We start from the raw sequence: 18,969 nt of genomic DNA, 5'->3' as shown, positions 1-18,969 counted from the left end.
GAGAGACGTCGCTTCCGATTTTTTTCTGCATGCACCATATACACTGGAGTCTCTTTCTGCGCGGTTTCTTTTTACGCGGATCTACGAAGTAACGGTTTTTACGCAGATTTCCGAAGTTAAGCGTTTTTTTGCGCGGTTTTTTACGCGGTGCGTAAAAAGAGACCTCAGTGTATAGTATATTTCACGCGTTTTTGTTTAGAACGGCCAATAAGCCACCTGTCAACTTCCACTTTCGAAAGAAACTGCAAGCGAGCTATGAAAGACAGAGTATTAAATTTAACACCAGACGAAAGAGAAAACTTTTCTCTGCCGTTTACTATTATAACTTACTCTCAGCGAGTGCCGAGTCATTCGAAATTACTCTTCAAAGTGAATGTTGATGGAGGGTTTATTGGTCGTTCTCAGAAAAAGGCGTGATTTGTTTCGAGCCAAACTGACAGGGTCTGATAAAATAAACTTAGCATCTGCTTAGCGGCTCAAATTGAATTAGTGTTAGGATCAATGGCGGTTCAATTTGAACTAGTACAGCACTTATGAGCCGAAAGCGAAACGCGGAAAAGGTGATGAGTGTTTAAATTTCAAACCGTCGTTTAGAGCGACGATGAAAAACAAACTTTAAAAAATCTTCTGAATTGGTCTCAAAACTAATCCAGTTTGTATTTTGTAATATTTGTAATTTATTTGAGACTATGAATGATATGAGAAAGGCATCATTAAATCACTAGGTTTCTTTTGATACTCTGTTCGTCAACTTTACCTTCAATTTTCTCGCATTTCTATGTCTGAAGCATGAGTTACAATGAAAAAGTTTATCAGTTTCCGCTTAGAAATTATCCAATATTTCTCCACCGGGTAAAATTGAGGGCGATTGGGTGGATTAATGATCCTTTTGAATCTACTTCGTAGTCACGAGGCCATTGAAGTGTCTCAAATCTTTGCGGGTTTTCATGAACGATGTAGTGTATTTTCTAGGCAATGTTTCTAGTTTATAGTCACATTTGTAACGAAAACTTCCGTTTTTGTTTTAATCCGTTGCTGTAAATGGCTTGCTACTGAACTTATTAGGAAAAAAAACGGAAATAAAAGCGTTTTCTTATTCACGAATTTCAATAAAAAATAACACATTTTGATTTTGTCAATATTTATTTGGTTATCCAAGTTTTTCTTATTACAATGCTGGGTCTTGTGTTTTCGTACATGTGTATAAGTTTATTTCCCGTAGGATTTTTCTACCCATGTTTTGTATGTTTTATTCTAAATGACGTCAATAGTTCCCGGTACTCTACTGCACTTGCATCGTGTTTTCTTCTATCATTTGCAATTTGTTTGTGACATAATAATAGTCTCTAAAGAAGAAAAACCTTACATTCTCCAATTAATACATAACTAAGCCTACGTAAAACACGAGTTTGCATCTGTTCATTGTTAGTTAGTTATTTTTCTGCCTAATCAATATGCAAACGAAACATTATAGGTTTTGAAGGGCACGCACATGTACGGATTGTAGGATTCATATTTTTCTGTTAGAGTTGCAAATTATATCTCGAGAAAATCGATTAATGTACGATTAAAACTAATTTAACGTTGGTATAGCATTAATCAACTAAAGAAGGAAATAATAACTAATATACTGAATACACTCAAAAATGATCCAACTTTGTGACATTTTTGAAACAAGAAATGAATATACACAAAGAAACAGCCGTTGGAAAACTCTTTTCGGACATAACATTTACTAACATAGCTTCACATAACCACCGATTATCTTGTTTAGGTGGAATTAAACGTGTTTACATATTTGGTAGAGGAATAGATTTTCCCGACAAACGAAAGATAGACGATCGTTGTAAGCACAAATCAATGCCATGTTCGTGTCCTGTTTTACGTTGTTATTGTAGGATACACGAATCATCACTTTGCGTCCAACAGAAGAAAAACTGAAAACAGCACCAAATTAAAGGTCGACGAAGAAATCCTATGCTCAAACTGTAGCAAAAATTGCAGTATGGTGCGTTCCCAACCCAATCTCGAAAGTTACTTGTTTTGTTTTCTTCTGTTATTGTTGCTGTTGTTGTTATTTGCTATCTCATCAGACGGTCGCAATCAGTGATCCGCTAGGCACTGCTGCTGGAACGATGGTTGCTAACGAGGAGGTACCGAAGACCTCGGCCGAGGCAACACCTCCAACGGCGGCGGCCGACGAAGAAGAAGCTGACGACGAAGAAGACGACGACGGGGATAACGATGACGCTGGTGGCAAAGTTTGTGCTTTTAATTGTCACTTTTCCGTCGGGACCGCCTGATAGCGGGGCTTACTGTGAGTGAACGGTAGGTATCGGTATTTGATCATATGCTGGAAGGACAAAAAGGTTTTGTTAAAATTTCCAAAATTCAATTGTTTTTCTATGAACAAAAGGAATAAAAGATAATTTATGCTTTTCGAACACATAGCAAAACTCTGCAATACGCCTGAAGCAAAGCTAGAAAGTAAAAACTACGTATGGAAAATCATTACTGAAAATCCCAAAGCAACATAAATGGTCTAGACGCATTTTCAGCCCCGTCGTCTGCTAATGATCGCTCATTAATTTCAAATTTACTCTTACCCTAATCTGTCGCTTCATCGTGATGCAGAACAGCGTGATAAAGTACATGACCAGAATCGGCCAAAACACGGGCACATTGAACACCTCGAAGAAAGTGCAAACGATTCCGATCACGGTGCTTTTGCTGACGGCATACCAGAACTTGAATTCCGGCAACCGGCGGATAAACGGTCGAAATTCTTCATTAGATTTGGTGGGCAACTCGGGACCTTGATCATCTATGGGAGTAAATGAAGACAACAATTAATACAACAGTGCCCCTTTTCGTGATCGCTTCATACTGTACCGTCCAGATCGAGGGCCGGATCAATCTTGGGTGTAAGGAACGCTATAAACAGATTGAGATGATAAATTCCTAGAGCGTAGGTCACAATATACCAGCCCTGTTTCGTGAATACTCGGAGCAGGAAGAGTAATACTAGCGCGATAGCCGCTGCCCATCGAAGTTTGGTGTGCGGTGTCCATCGGTCTAATTGAAGTTGGTAAAGCTTTTCAGTAGATCAAAGGAAAAACTATTAACATCCTATGGCTGCTGTATCGAAATGTTGATCACAAACCTGAGAGATCCGTTTGAAGAACTGTGCTACCACATTCTTACTGGGAGTGACCTCCTCATTCATCATGCTGCTTACAAGATGTTTGATACCTACTAATATCAAATCCAATTAGTAATCGCTTATCAATGCACCCTCCATTTGGATATACGCCAACTACTCACTTTCAGTCTTTCTCCTCCAGAATTTAGTCAAGTCGCTTAGCACTTTTTTCCGGAAGGAACTAGAAATAACACATACACTTGAAGAATACTGAAAATTGTAATTTCAGTTTCTCTCCTAATCTGCCCTTGGTATTATTGCACCATCTTTCTGCCACTGCTGATTCTTGCTGTCTCATTTACTTCTCACTTACACTCACCCTTCGAAGAGCGAAAGACTAACGAATTATTGAACTATCCAGTTCTACTCCGATCAACGCACAACCAGCCGAAATAGGTTCCGGCACGAGATTTTCTTCCTTAGCAGTTTCAGACGGCTGTTAATATCCTATGATCGACAAAAGAACTGATGCCTTCGAACAGGAAAAATCCAAAATTGTCCGTCGTCGATCCGCGAACCACGTCAATCTGTCAAAAGTGGCCAGATGATGACAGACTCGGAGCCGACTGGTATAAACGATTGTCGAACTATGGGAGTGCGTTCTCTGAATTAAGCCCTATGATAACGATCCGGCTGGCTGTTGCCTAAAATCAGCCCGGTGGCAAGGATAAGGCGCTCCAGCAAATGCTATGGAATTTTTTATCGTGACGTCACGAATGAACAAAAATTAATCCTTGACAGTTCAGCGGTACTGTTAACAAACAAGCTTAAACAAAAATCGAAGAACGCATTTTAAACAATCATCTTTACACTTGGCAATTAGTCACTTTTATTTAATAAATCTAAAAAACAAACCGTATCCAATCGTGATCGAATGTTTTATTACTCTATTTAGGCGATATGGACCGTGAATGGTCTCATCCAATTTGTCAACAGACAAACAAAAAAATCTATGTTTACAAACAGTACTGCTGAACTGTCAAAATGTGTTCATTAGATCAGACCCTGTCAGCTTGGAGCGAAATCAATCTTCAGTTGAGCAAAGCCATCGCACGGTGTCACATTCAACATATCATGTCAATTGTATGGGTGCGCAGTGCTGCTATTTTGGCGCGCACGAATTTGACATTTCTCTCCCCTACTTCTGTGTACGAGATTCGATGCGGACTCGCCTGAGGGCGTCATGTTCGCAAAAAAGGATGTTGCCAATGATTTGTTCGGGAAATATGAGAGCTGGATATCTTGTTAATATGATGTCTTTGATTAGATTGAGGTTAGCAGTGACGGCAAAAAACCTAATGACAACACGCTTAGAAAAAGTTACTCAGAGTTTGAGTACTAGTTACTCTTTTTCAAATGATACATGGAAACGTCAAAAAATGAATAATTGCCATCAATGATAATGAGTATCAGAATAAATTGATAATGATAATGGGCCGTATGAATAAAACGTAGCATGCTTGAATTTCGGTAGTGAATGCTACGTGTGGATCACGTTCCTGTCAAAACATGCTACAATACAATACACTCAGAAAAGGAGCAATTTTTTTTATATGTGGAAAAAAATTTTACTCAAAATTTGAGTGCTAATTACTCTATTTTTGGCACATGTACAAATAAAGCATTACTCAGTAAATGAGTAGATTTTACCCAAACATCATTTCCAGTGGGAGAACTCAAACTTGAGTAACTAAGGAGTTACCTTAAATTAGAGTTGTTCGACTTTTTCCGTAAATGAGTGGAATCTTACTCATTTTTGAGTAACTATTTTTAAGCGTGAACATCTGGGGCATTTGGTGGACAATCAGAGTGCTCAGAGTATGGTAAACAAACAATCGAGCATTTCAAATCGAGTAGTCTGACATGAGCGACCTTGATTAAATGATATATTAGGATTGCCTAAATCGTACTCCATCAGTAAAATCCAAACAAATATGCAATACAAAAAATAAATGGAAAAATACCTTATGTAATGATCCGCAGTTTCTGAATATTGCCTCAATAACTAATACACACATATAAAATGTCGAAAAGTCGCATGCAAAATATTATACCGAAAAAACGATTGAAGGTTTGCTTAGAAAAATTGCGCTGGTGTAAAAGAAATTCTATTGATACGATTCATTCAAACAATGCATTTTGTTGTTGTTATTGTGTGTTGTCGGGTGCTGGCATTTCCAAAATGAACGTTGACTTTGTTGAATTGAATACTGAATGCAGTGATGGGCCTGACAGAATAGTAAGCTGAGTACGTCTAGGTGAGTTGAAGACGAACACTCAAAAGGTCCTAAGTGCAAATGACAGTTTCTAACTATTTAGGTTCTCTTTTAATTATTACCGTTCTACCGGCAATCCTTATCTCTAACAGTTTACACAGAACAGTGACCATCAACTTTCGATCTGCACTGAAGAATATGTTGTAAAATACAGGAATAATTCGAAAGAAAAGTAAGCAAAAAGAAACTGCCATTTACATTTATATAGGTAAATCAGCATTTGTTCATGATAATAATTATCCAACTTGGAATAAACAAAAATCAAATCTACTTACTGCTCTGTTGTTTCGAACAAGCTCTACTTTCCTGCGTGTAGCCAGTATCCAACAATCCAGTGTTTTAAGCCGAGAACAATCTTAATTTTATCACTATTGTGAAGAAATTCCGAACGATAATTTGTGAAGGAGTTTGATCCACGCAGAGAGAACATTTGAAAAAATTACCTAATTTTCACACTACGATTTATTTTATCGAAATTGTGACAAAAGAAAATCAAGGATAATGTTGTGAATATTGTTACTTGGAACTACAAAACGAAATAATCAGTTTTTCTTAGTGGATTTGTTTGTTTCAATCATTATTTTACTTGTGCCTTCCTGTTAATTTAATGACAAACTATTTCACAGTAAATGTAGTTTAAAAGATCAGTTCAAAATGAATGAACTTTAGTTAAAGTTCATATTTAAAAAGCTTTTAATTAACAAACTGTTCAGTTGAAATAAATGCTAAAATGTAAAGTTTAAATTAGATACTTGAAGTTACGCTTTTGTGTGTTAAAATCATTCATTTTTAATTGTTTTAAAGGATAAAATGATTTTTGGAAGGTCATGTTAGATACTACTTTTATTTCGATTTATATTCATTGACATTTGACACCCGACACGTCGCATAACCTTTAAAACAAAACCACAAATTTTCGATTGAATTCAAATCTTTGAAGAAAATTCGATTATGGCACCGTCATAATCGAAGGATGAAGTAAACAAAGAGAGGTTCTCAGGCACTATTGTCGTCAAGATAGAGATATCCTGCATCAAAAAATTTTTGTTAAGAAAACGAGTTATATACCCAACTAAGCAAAAGTTCGGATAAAAGGGACTGATTTGGCTTAAGCAGCTCTCAAAGTTAACCAATAGCATTCTAAGCAGCCCAGTTTTTAAGTAATTATCCACACTTGAAGGTTCGCGCGACGCAGCGGAACGAACTTCTAAGCTGCTTCTAGAATACATTGTCCAGCTTCTATGCAGCGAAAAAGTTCTAGTGTTGGTGGCATTGAAGTCACTGGTTGAGCCAGGTGTAACAAAGGACTCGCATATTTGTCCCATCTTGTTGCGTATCAGATTTTATATGAACGAATGACAAAAAATGTAATATTTCATTCCTGATGGAATGTTTATAATGTAATCCATGTATGTAATACAATTGTATCACGTATCAACCATCACAGTTGCGGTAAAAGCGAATTATTATCGAAATATATATTCATCCTTTTCTCAAATTGTCGATTTTCAATATGGTACTGACATGCAAGTATGGGCAGTACAACTCTAATAAAAAAAACAAAAGATAGTAAAACAAAACCACGAAAAACGTTCAAAAATATTTTGACAAAAATATGTGTTAGTTTTCGCTTTTTTACTCTCTATGAATGTGTTACTGTAAAAGTCAGTCGACATAAGCCATTATATCATCTACACGCAGAGAAATGCAGCAAAACAGTAACTTTAATTTATGTTTATTTTAAACGAGAATCATCAATATCAACGATGATCGTCGATGTCGAAATGACTTTGTATTTTGGTCCAGCTAAACGAAAAAAAAAATATTTGTTCCGGCTTATTTTACCATTGACACTGGTTAAACATCTATCACAAACAAAAGTTGACTTATTTCGTCTTTGGGTCTTTTCAACAATTCAAGCGTAATTTAATTGTTGAATGTTAATTAATATAATTATTAGAAACTGCATGCCATTACCCAAGCAACCAGAAGTTCCACAATTTCTTAAAAAGTCAACTTTCTTGCTGCTTAAAAGTACACGCGGAACTTTTGAGAACTTGAAAGTACAGATCAAGTTCCGCGTGAACTTTCTAGCTGCTTAAGAAAACACGTGGCAATTTTTGACAGTTCGAAGTACAGAACAATTTCCGCGTGAACTTTCTCGCTGCTTAAGAGTGCACGTAATACTTTTAGCAACTTGAAAGTACAGAACAAGTTCCGCGTGAACTTTTTCGAACTATTCTGAAATTTCTAGTTCAGCAAAGTACGTTCGAGATATTACACAGACTAACAGACATGACGCTGTGAGTAAATTCTTATAAAAAAAAATCCTGGGGTATTATAACTGTATAATTGCATGAAATCCGCATGGACGTATCAGTATTTGCCTACATCTGATTTTGGTCAAAGTTAAGACAAAAAAGTTTAATCTTTTCCTAAAGTTGTTGTTTCGGAGAATGAAATTGTGAGTATAAATGGGAACAACACGTTTGATTCCAAGGCCCGCTTGTCCTCGACGGGCAGATTTCCCCCCCAGACGGTTGGCTATGTCTGCCAGCCATTTTTGCCAGAATTCTGCCAGAACTCCGGCAAAAGTCTGACTACAATGCAACAACCCTTTCCGGCAGAGAATTTCGCCTAGCGGTTATTAACGGTTTTGTTTCTGTCAGATACAAGATTTGCAGAACCGTTTTGAATCGGTTCTACAATTTTAGCGTCTTGGTTTCATTTTTTCATTTAAATGTACATATGAAAGGCAATAAATTATTGCCCTTCATACATAATAATTATGGAAAATGTTATCACTACCAAACATACACATATTTCAATCTCATTTAACTCGTCTCAAGATTCGTTTTTTGTATGAACATGCGGGATTGACAAACATCAAATGAAGTCGAATAAAAAAAAAAGAAAAAAGAAGAAAGAGAGAAATAAACATAACACGTACGGCGAGTCTTCTGACGGTTGCCAGAATTCCTCACAAGCGAGAGGAAGCTATTTCCCGCATAGCGTTTTGGCTACCTGGGCAGCCATGGCCACCAGACGGCTACCAAAATTGATTCAATGTCGATTGTCAATTCCAATTTGACAAAACAAAGTCACCTGTATCTAAGTTAGCCGAGCGTTTTCATCTTCTCACTTTCGCTGAAAATGTCAGATTTCAATGTGGAAAAATCCTGGTGGATACGGTTGTATCGTTTGAGTTGTATATCGAGGCAATCGATCACCAGAATGTCTGCCAGCCATATTTTCCAGCTGGCAGCGTTTAGTCAGCCATCTGACAGCAAAATATCCAAGAAGAATTGTCGTACCGGCTATATCCAAAAATTTAGTCACTTTTAGATGTTTGAGTAAGAAGGAAATGTGGTTTACGTACAAGATAAAAAGAAGAGGGCCTAAATGTGAACCTTGGGGAACACCTAAAGTGACATTTATTGATTTGGAGTATGTGTTTTTATAGTGTACAATTTGTTTACGTTTTGTGAGATATGATTCAAGCCATTCCAAAAGTTTTTGTTCAATGCCATATTTTTGCCTTTCTCATATAGAAAGGTTATGCAATCACTGTGAAAACCGACTTTTGAACCGTGTCATATACCATTCAGCTCAGTTCATCGAGTACGCAAAATGTGTGTGTATGTGTGTATGTAACGTTTTTTTGCACTAACAGGTTTTTTAATTTTGAATAGTAAAAATGGTAGGTTAATTCTGTCGAAAGCTTTGCTGAAGTCAGTATAGAGTTTATTCATAGTTTCCATTGTCCATAGCTTCCAAAGTGAAAGTAGAACGACCTTTGAAAAAGCCATGTTATTTTAAAGTTATGTAATTTTTTACTTGTTGAAATATTTTTCCATCGATCATTTTTTCACACAAATTTTGGAATGCACGAGATAATGGCAATTCCGCGATAATTACTGATTTTGAGACTGATTTAAAGATTTCCGTCAGGTCAGGTCCAGGTCCCTTTGCTTCGTTGAGGTTTTAAAGTGCAGTGAATATTTCTTGCTTTGATAATTGATTGACACTGATGTCATTAGATAACTCCAGTATGAAGGAAAAGTAGTCACGTTGACGATCTGTCACGGCATATGATGTATATATTTCTTGGAAAAAATTTGCAAATAAATTGCAAATTTCAGTGCTATTATTTCCAGTAGACCCGTCTAGGTTCATCTGGGAAGGAAGATTTTTATTGTTCGGTTTTGTTTTAACAATTTGTAGCGAAAGAAATTTGAAGGATGCTCTTTGATTTCGCTTTCAAATTTAAGATTATATTCTTCGTGTGCCGAGTTCATTGCTATTTTCAGGCCATTACAAATGTCGAGGTAGTATACCTATAGTATACATGTCCTGTGATATTGCAAATGTTTTCATGTTCTGTGATATTGCAGATGTCTCAACATAGTGGATGGTGCAGCTTCGATGTCATTACTTCCTAAGACCGGAATAGTGTTGTTTTGAATACTTCTTGTTCCATTGTAAGGATTGATTGTTTCACCTTTTTGAAAATTTAAAATTTTGAGGCAATAACTGCACCTGGATGCCCGGAGAATTAAACCCGTGCAGCTGTTAGTAAGTCCTTGTCCTTGTAATGACATATTATTATTATTGTACTATTTGTGTTGAAATTGCTGTTGGAGTGCACGTTGTTGTTTTTACTGCGTATACTGTAATATTTGTTTCTGTTATTGTTGAAATTTGTATTATTTTGTTATTTCCGTCTGAGGTTTGCTTTTTCTGCTTGTTTTTCTTGCAGCCGTCGAGTACGTTGTTTCTTTCATACTCACTCCAGTCTTGTTTCCAGATTTTTTTACTTTCAATAAAGCGCCAGCCACTGTCGCATGCTTGAATTTCCTTCACTGTTTTTAAAGTTGTGCTGTCGAGTTCAGGAGTACAGTCCAATAGTATGGCGAATTTATTTTCTGGACTTGGGTTAGAAAATTCTGACAATAAAAATTTAACTTCGTCCATAATTTGGTAGACTATTTTGTTCGTGTCTATGTTCAGACTACTAGCGTCAGCATCGATTCTTGTTTCGAATTCGTCAAATTTGTGAAGTAGAACTGCAGTGTATGTTTTGATTGTAGACTGCGCATTAATTGCAAGTGTATTACTTGATTTACCTAAATCTTCAAAATTTGTCATTGTAGTTGTCGGAAGCATAGCTATGGTTTTTTACTGCATGTTACTGGTAGATTACATGTACCCGGGTTGGTGGTTCAATGCATAGGGCGCTGGTCTTACAAGCCAGTTGTCGTATGTTTGAGCCCGACCTGGAAGGATTCTTAGTGTCAGTAGGATCCATAGTACTAGCCATGCAATGATTCTGTACACTAAGAATCGGCTGCGAAGTCTGTTGAAACAGAAAGGCCAAATTCCACAAAAGGAAAGTAATGCCAGGACTTTGCTACTGGTAGATTACATTGGTTACTTGTGACTTACGTTAGGCAAATTCCATTGTCCCTGAGTCTAGGTCCGAATAATTATTTTCTGAGGTTTGGCGGCCAAGATCGCAGCATGAAAAACGAAGTCGTGTTTTTATAATTATTGCTTTTTTTCGGATAAGCTTTCGCTAAAAAATAAGGTAATAGAATGACTATATAGCTGATATGAACCACCTGGTCTGCGCCATAAAAAGCGAGACGATGACGATATCCACATTCATCTCACCTCCAGTGGTCATCTCGGATACTCAAACCATAGGTTAGAGTGAGACCTGCTGTTTCTTAGTCCATCCATTGTTTCTAAAGATAAAATAAAAATGGGTGCATTTATTTCGAGCTTTCGTGTTACATATTAAAGATTACTTAATCAGTAATTCATTTAAAAAATTACTCAATCCGTAATAAATTTTTGAATAGATATTTTTCCATAAAACTCCCAACGTATACAAAACATTTTATTGGACATCAAAAATCATTTATATACATCCTTCATTTCCCTCATACATTTTACTAAGCGTTCAACAATTGTGTCCACCTCGGCCATCGCTCCCAAGCCTGTATCACCGCACATGAGCGTTTTCGCCACGCATGGGATTTCTTGCATTCCCCAAAATTTGAGTGTTTCAATTTGGGAAGCCGTAATTGGATGTTCCCACATGCGAGTGTTCATGGCAGGACAGAAGAGTAGCGGTTTCCGGAAATCCCACGCTCTTGCCGTACACAGAAGAAGATTGTCACACAAACCTTGAGCCATCTTCGCTAAACAGTTGGCATCAAGCGGAGCAATTATCATCAGGTCAGCCCACTTACCCAGTTCGATATGCAGTACAGGATCGCCCCGCATTTTCCAGCTGGTCCATTCGTCTTCGTCTCGGTGAATTATGATTTCACTTGGTATGTCCGCGGAAGAGAAGAAATGCTCTGCGTGTTTCGTTACGACAACTTGGATTTCAGCTTCACAATCGTATTCAAGAATCTTTTGAACTAATATTGGTAATTTGATGGTGGCTACACTGCCAGTGCAACCGATTAGAATGTTTTTTCTCTTGCTCATTGTTCGTTGGTTATCACTTTTTCTGCTGCTGTGGTTCACTTGCACTGTCACTGAAACCTAATTTGGAAAAATCCTCCTTGGCCATTAGATTATTATCCATGCGGCACTGTAGGTAAGCTCGTGATTCTTGTCTACAAGCAGCATTATCATCATTGTTGACGCGAAGGCATCGCATGTAGTAAAGCATTAATTTTTTGCATTGCCCTTCGTGGTCCAGTGGGAAGCTACCTTTTTCCGGCGGAGTTGGAATAAATTTTTTCTGACCAAAGGTCATGGAAGTCATCGTACCACCTGAATTGAAGTAGATGAAAATGATTTTCGATATACAAAATTTTTGGTTCTACAGTGTATGTTTTGTTTAGGGATTTTCTTGATAATGTTATGTAAAGAAAAAGCAAACATCGAATAAAATATATGTGGTATATTTCTACTTACTGTTGTTGTAATTTAGCCGGCAACTGAATGATTCATCTGTGTTTTTGTCGTCAATAATTTAAAGACACTAATTTACGAAGATATTCTCTTCTGGCCGCTTCGAGTAAATTCTTCTTAGTACAGCATACACCTCTTTCGGTTCGATAAGGGGAAATATGAAACGTCATTGTTTCTTACACACTTGATGAATATGACTTAAAACCAACACAGTAATTCACTTGTGTGAAACGGGCTACCGTATTTTTGACCTACCAAAAAAAACCGTTAACTGCTTACAGCGCCACATGTGGCAAGCATTGAAACTAAAGTAGGAATTGCCCTACCAGACGTTTAGTAGATAGATAACGTCTGGTAGGGGAATTCACATTCCATATTAGAGTGTGAATTCGCCTACCGTATTTGATCTACCAGACGTTAACTTTTAACTTGTGCAGCAGGTTCATATACTTAACTTAATATGTTCGAGCGTTTCATGAATCTCTGCCTGCATTAAACGGCATACAAATAACCAGGGATTCTAGAATGGAGGCAAGCCAAAAAGTATAGGCTAGGTCATTCCGTCAACCGTGTTTGCTAGTACTGACGCACAGTAGGTGAATGATGGTAATTTCATCGTTTTGTCTGTACACAAGTATTCTAGATTTTGCGAATCTCTGCCAACAGTAATCGAAATACCAATAATTAGGGATTGTAGAATGGACAATAGACAAGCTAGAAAATATGAGTTTGTTCGGTCCGTCGGCCATATTTGATAGTACTGACGCACAGTAGGTGACTGATGGTAATTTCACTGTTTTGTCCATACACAAGTATTCTGGATTTTGCGAATCTCTGCCAACAGTAATCGAAATACCAATCATTAGGGATTGTAGAATGGACAATAGACAAGCTAGAAAATTTGAGTTTGTTCGGTCCGTCGGCCATATTTGATAGTACTGACGCACAGTAGGTGAATGATGGTAATTTCACTGTTTTGTCCATACACAAGTATTCTGGATTTTGCGAATCTCTGCCAACAGTAATCGAAATACCAATAATTAGGGATTGTAGAATGGACAATAGACAAGCTAGAAAATATGAGTTTGTTCGGTCCGTCGGCCATATTTGATAGTACTGACGCACAGTAGGTGACTGATGGTAATTTCACTGTTTTGTCCATACACAAGTATTCTGGATTTTGCGAATCTCTGCCAACAGTAATCGAAATACCAATCATTAGGGATTGTAGAATGGACAGTAGACAAGCTAGAAAATATGAGTTTGTTCGGTCTGTCGGCCATATTTGATAGTGCTGACGCACAGTAGGTGAATGATGGTAATTTCACTGTTTTGTCCATAGACAAGTATTCTGGATTTTGTGAATCTCTGCCAACAGTAATCGAAATACCAATAATTATGAATTGTAGAATGGACAATAGACAAGCTAGAAAATAGGAGTTTGTTCGATCCGTCGGCCATATTTGATAGTACTGACGCACAGTAGGTGAATGATAGTAATTTCACAGTTTTGTCCATAGACAAGTATTTTGGATTTTGCGAATCTCTGCCAACAATAATCGAAATACCAATAATTATGAATTGTAGAATGGACAATAGACAAGCTAGAAAATATGAGTTTGTTCGGTCCGTCGGCCATATTTGATAGTACTGACGCACAGTAGGTGACGGATGGTAATTTCACTGTTTTGTCCATAGACAAGTGTTCTGGATTTTGTGAATATCTGCCAACAGTAATCGACCAATAATTATGAATTGTAGAATGGACAATTGAAGAATCCAACCAACTCTTTTGCGATCGCAACGCTGCCCGAGTGGCGAGCTTTGAACTAAGCGATGGTGATAATTTTCCGATTTTGCTTGAAGATTCGAACAAAATGCAGGGTTTTTATTATTTTTGCTTATGAATCGAATACTAACATACAAAAACGTGTAAAAAATTTGTAAAAAAATCGATCAATTATGATTCAGTAACTTTCCGTGGTATGTGTGATTGATATTTATGGAGAAATCGTAACATGAAACACCAAATTCGAAGAAGTGTGGTTGGGTACTGTTTTCATATCTGGGATATTCTTTGTTTTTTGGGTTGGATTTTGAGTTTAATTGATAAATTATGATCAAAAGTTTTATGACTAGTCTATTTACTCATGTTTTATCATCTAAATCAAATCTGTATGTGAACTGAAAATTTCAAATTTCATCCTAGATTGTCAAGAGTATAGGACAATTTGAAATCATATGTTTGATGACAACACGTGAATAATCGTTTTTCTTACCCATATTTGTAAGGTTTTGCCATCTGCATTCTTCCAAACTCAAGTAAATTGAAAAATTCGTCAAAAATTGTTCTAAATACATGGGATATGTCAAAACAATCACCATAACGCTATCTCGTGGTGACCTCGCTGATTGGATTGTTCAATAGACAAGCTAGAAAATATGAGTTTGTTCGGTCCGTCGGCCATATTTGATAGTGCTGACGCACAGTAGGTGAATGATGGTAATTTCATCGTTTTGTCCATACACAAGTATTCTCGATTTTGCGAATCTCTGCCAACAGTAATCGAAATATTATTAATTAGGGATTGTAGAATGGACAATAGACAAGCTAAAAAATTTGAGTTTGTTCGGTCCGTCGGCCATATTTGGTAGTACTGACGCACAGTAGGTGACGGATGGTAATTTCACTGTTTTGTCCATAGACAAGTGTTCTGGATTTTGTGAATATCTGCCAACAGTAATCGACCAATAATTATGAATTGTAGAATGGACAATAGACAAGCTAGAAAATATGAGTTTGTTCGGTCCGTCGGCCATATTTGATAGTGCTGACGCACAGTAGGTGAATGATGGTAATTTCATCGTTTTGTCCATACACAAGTATTCTCGATTTTTCGAATCTCTGCCAACAGTAATCGAAATATTATTAATTAGGGATTGTAGAATGGACAATAGACAAGCTTAAAAATTTGAGTTTGTTCGGTCCGTCGGCCATATTTGATAGTACTGACGCACAGTAGGTGACGGATGGTAATTTCACTGTTTTGTCCATAGACAAGTGTTCTGGATTTTGTGAATATCTGCCAACAGTAATCGACCAATAATTATGAATTGTAGAATGGACAATAGACAAGCTAGAAAATATGAGTTTGTTCGGTCCGTCGGCCATATTTGATAGTGCTGACGCACAGTAGGTGAATGATGGTAATTTCATCGTTTTGTCCATACACAAGTATTCTCGATTTTGCGAATCTCTGCCAACAGTAATCGAAATATTATTAATTAGGGATTGTAGAATGGACAATAGACAAGCTAAAAAATTTGAGTTTGTTCGGTCCGTCGGCCATATTTGGTAGTACTGACGCACAGTAGGTGAATGATGGTAATTTCACTGTTTTGTCCATAGACAAGTATTTTGGATTTTGCGAATCTCTGCCAACAATAATCGAAATACCAATAATTATGAATTGTAGAATGGACAATAGACAAGCTAGAAAATATGAGTTTGTTCGGTCCGTCGGCCATATTTGATAGTACTGACGCACAGTAGGTGACGGATGGTAATTTCACTGTTTTGTCCATAGACAAGTGTTCTGGATTTTGTGAATATCTGCCAACAGTAATCGACCAATAATTATGAATTGTAGAATGGACAATAGACAAGCTAGAAAATATGAGTTTGTTCGGTCCGTCGGCCATATTTGATAGTGCTGACGCACAGTAGGTGACGGATGGTAATTTCACTGTTTTGTCCATAGACAAGTGTTCTGGATTTTGTGAATATCTGCCAACAGTAATCGACCAATAATTATGAATTGTAGAATGGACAATAGACAAGCTAGAAAATATGAGTTTGTTCGGTCCGTCGGCCATATTTGATAGTGCTGACGCACAGTAGGTGAATGATGGTAATTTCATCGTTTTGTCCATACACAAGTATTCTCGATTTTGCGAATCTCTGCCAACAGTAATCGAAATATTATTAATTAGGGATTGTAGAATGGACAATAGACAAGCTAAAAAATTTGAGTTTGTTCGGTCCGTCGGCCATATTTGGTAGTACTGACGCACAGTAGGTGACGGATGGTAATTTCACTGTTTTGTCCATAGACAAGTGTTCTGGATTTTGTGAATATCTGCCAACAGTAATCGACCAATAATTATGAATTGTAGAATGGACAATAGACAAGCTAGAAAATATGAGTTTGTTCGGTCCGTCGGCCATATTTGATAGTGCTGACGCACAGTAGGTGAATGATGGTAATTTCATCGTTTTGTCCATACACAAGTATTCTCGATTTTTCGAATCTCTGCCAACAGTAATCGAAATATTATTAATTAGGGATTGTAGAATGGACAATAGACAAGCTTAAAAATTTGAGTTTGTTCGGTCCGTCGGCCATATTTGATAGTACTGACGCACAGTAGGTGACGGATGGTAATTTCACTGTTTTGTCCATAGACAAGTGTTCTGGATTTTGTGAATATCTGCCAACAGTAATCGACCAATAATTATGAATTGTAGAATGGACAATAGACAAGCTAGAAAATATGAGTTTGTTCGGTCCGTCGGCCATATTTGATAGTGCTGACGCACAGTAGGTGAATGATGGTAATTTCATCGTTTTGTCCATACACAAGTATTCTCGATTTTGCGAATCTCTGCCAACAGTAATCGAAATATTATTAATTAGGGATTGTAGAATGGACAATAGACAAGCTAAAAAATTTGAGTTTGTTCGGTCCGTCGGCCATATTTGGTAGTACTGACGCACAGTAGGTGAATGATGGTAATTTCACTGTTTTGTCCATAGACAAGTATTTTGGATTTTGCGAATCTCTGCCAACAATAATCGAAATACCAATAATTATGAATTGTAGAATGGACAATAGACAAGCTAGAAAATATGAGTTTGTTCGGTCCGTCGGCCATATTTGATAGTACTGACGCACAGTAGGTGACGGATGGTAATTTCACTGTTTTGTCCATAGACAAGTGTTCTGGATTTTGTGAATATCTGCCAACAGTAATCGACCAATAATTATGAATTGTAGAATGGACAATAGACAAGCTAGAAAATATGAGTTTGTTCGGTCCGTCGGCCATATTTGATAGTGCTGACGCACAGTAGGTGACGGATGGTAATTTCACTGTTTTGTCCATAGACAAGTGTTCTGGATTTTGTGAATATCTGCCAACAGTAATCGACCAATAATTATGAATTGTAGAATGGACAATAGACAAGCTAGAAAATATGAGTTTGTTCGGTCCGTCGGCCATATTTGATAGTGCTGACGCACAGTAGGTGAATGATGGTAATTTCATCGTTTTGTCCATACACAAGTATTCTCGATTTTGCGAATCTCTGCCAACAGTAATCGAAATATTATTAATTAGGGATTGTAGAATGGACAATAGACAAGCTAAAAAATTTGAGTTTGTTCGGTCCGTCGGCCATATTTGGTAGTACTGACGCACAGTAGGTGACGGATGGTAATTTCACTGTTTTGTCCATAGACAAGTGTTCTGGATTTTGTGAATATCTGCCAACAGTAATCGACCAATAATTATGAATTGTAGAATGGACAATAGACAAGCTAGAAAATATGAGTTTGTTCGGTCCGTCGGCCATATTTGATAGTGCTGACGCACAGTAGGTGAATGATGGTAATTTCATCGTTTTGTCCATACACAAGTATTCTCGATTTTTCGAATCTCTGCCAACAGTAATCGAAATATTATTAATTAGGGATTGTAGAATGGACAATAGACAAGCTTAAAAATTTGAGTTTGTTCGGTCCGTCGGCCATATTTGATAGTACTGACGCACAGTAGGTGACGGATGGTAATTTCACTGTTTTGTCCATAGACAAGTGTTCTGGATTTTGTGAATATCTGCCAACAGTAATCGACCAATAATTATGAATTGTAGAATGGACAATAGACAAGCTAGAAAATATGAGTTTGTTCGGTCCGTCGGCCATATTTGATAGTGCTGACGCACAGTAGGTGAATGATGGTAATTTCATCGTTTTGTCCATACACAAGTATTCTCGATTTTGCGAATCTCTGCCAACAGTAATCGAAATATTATTAATTAGGGATTGTAGAATGGACAATAGACAAGCTAAAAAATTTGAGTTTGTTCGGTCCGTCGGCCATATTTGGTAGTACTGACGCACAGTAGGTGAATGATGGTAATTTCACTGTTTTGTCCATAGACAAGTATTTTGGATTTTGCGAATCTCTGCCAACAATAATCGAAATACCAATAATTATGAATTGTAGAATGGACAATAGACAAGCTAGAAAATATGAGTTTGTTCGGTCCGTCGGCCATATTTGATAGTACTGACGCACAGTAGGTGACGGATGGTAATTTCACTGTTTTATCCATAGACAAGTGTTCTGGATTTTGTGAATATCTGCCAACAGTAATCGACCAATAATTATGAATTGTAGAATGGACAATAGACAAGCTAGAAAATATGAGTTTGTTCGGTCCGTCGGCCATATTTGATAGTGCTGACGCACAGTAGGTGAATGATGGTAAT

General features: G+C 37.2%; 2 protein-coding genes across 3 annotated transcripts; both read right to left on the bottom strand.

The window, feature by feature from the left end:
* Positions 1–1,124: 1,124 nt before the first annotated feature.
* On the bottom strand, positions 1,125–3,752 carry LOC131436833 (protein RER1). Of its 2 annotated transcripts, none has more exons than XM_058605762.1 (5): positions 3,325–3,752; positions 3,164–3,255; positions 2,893–3,094; positions 2,607–2,824; positions 1,125–2,353 (listed from the first exon to the last, which is right to left on the bottom strand). In XM_058605762.1, the coding sequence occupies exons 2-5, from the start codon at positions 3,227–3,229 to the stop codon at positions 2,279–2,281; spliced, it is 561 nt and encodes a 186-aa protein (XP_058461745.1). In that variant the 5' UTR covers positions 3,230–3,255; positions 3,325–3,752; the 3' UTR covers positions 1,125–2,278. The 2 variants fall into 2 exon arrangements, with proteins under 2 accessions (XP_058461745.1, XP_058461746.1); XM_058605763.1 differs by having other exon boundaries at positions 3,164–3,252.
* A 7,607-nt stretch (positions 3,753–11,359) lies between these two features.
* On the bottom strand, positions 11,360–12,118 carry LOC131437404 (phosphopantothenoylcysteine decarboxylase). Its single transcript, XM_058606714.1, has one exon. It carries the CDS (start codon positions 11,977–11,979, stop codon positions 11,398–11,400), a length of 582 nt encoding a protein of 193 aa, XP_058462697.1. The 5' UTR covers positions 11,980–12,118; the 3' UTR covers positions 11,360–11,397.
* Between the last annotated feature and the right edge of the window lie 6,851 nt (positions 12,119–18,969).

The sequence above is a fragment of the Malaya genurostris genome, chromosome 3, assembly GCF_030247185.1.
Source record: "Malaya genurostris strain Urasoe2022 chromosome 3, Malgen_1.1, whole genome shotgun sequence".
NCBI lineage: Eukaryota > Metazoa > Arthropoda > Insecta > Diptera > Culicidae > Malaya > Malaya genurostris.
Note: the sequence above shows the minus strand (reverse complement) of the source record. Positions and strands in the feature narration are given on the sequence as shown.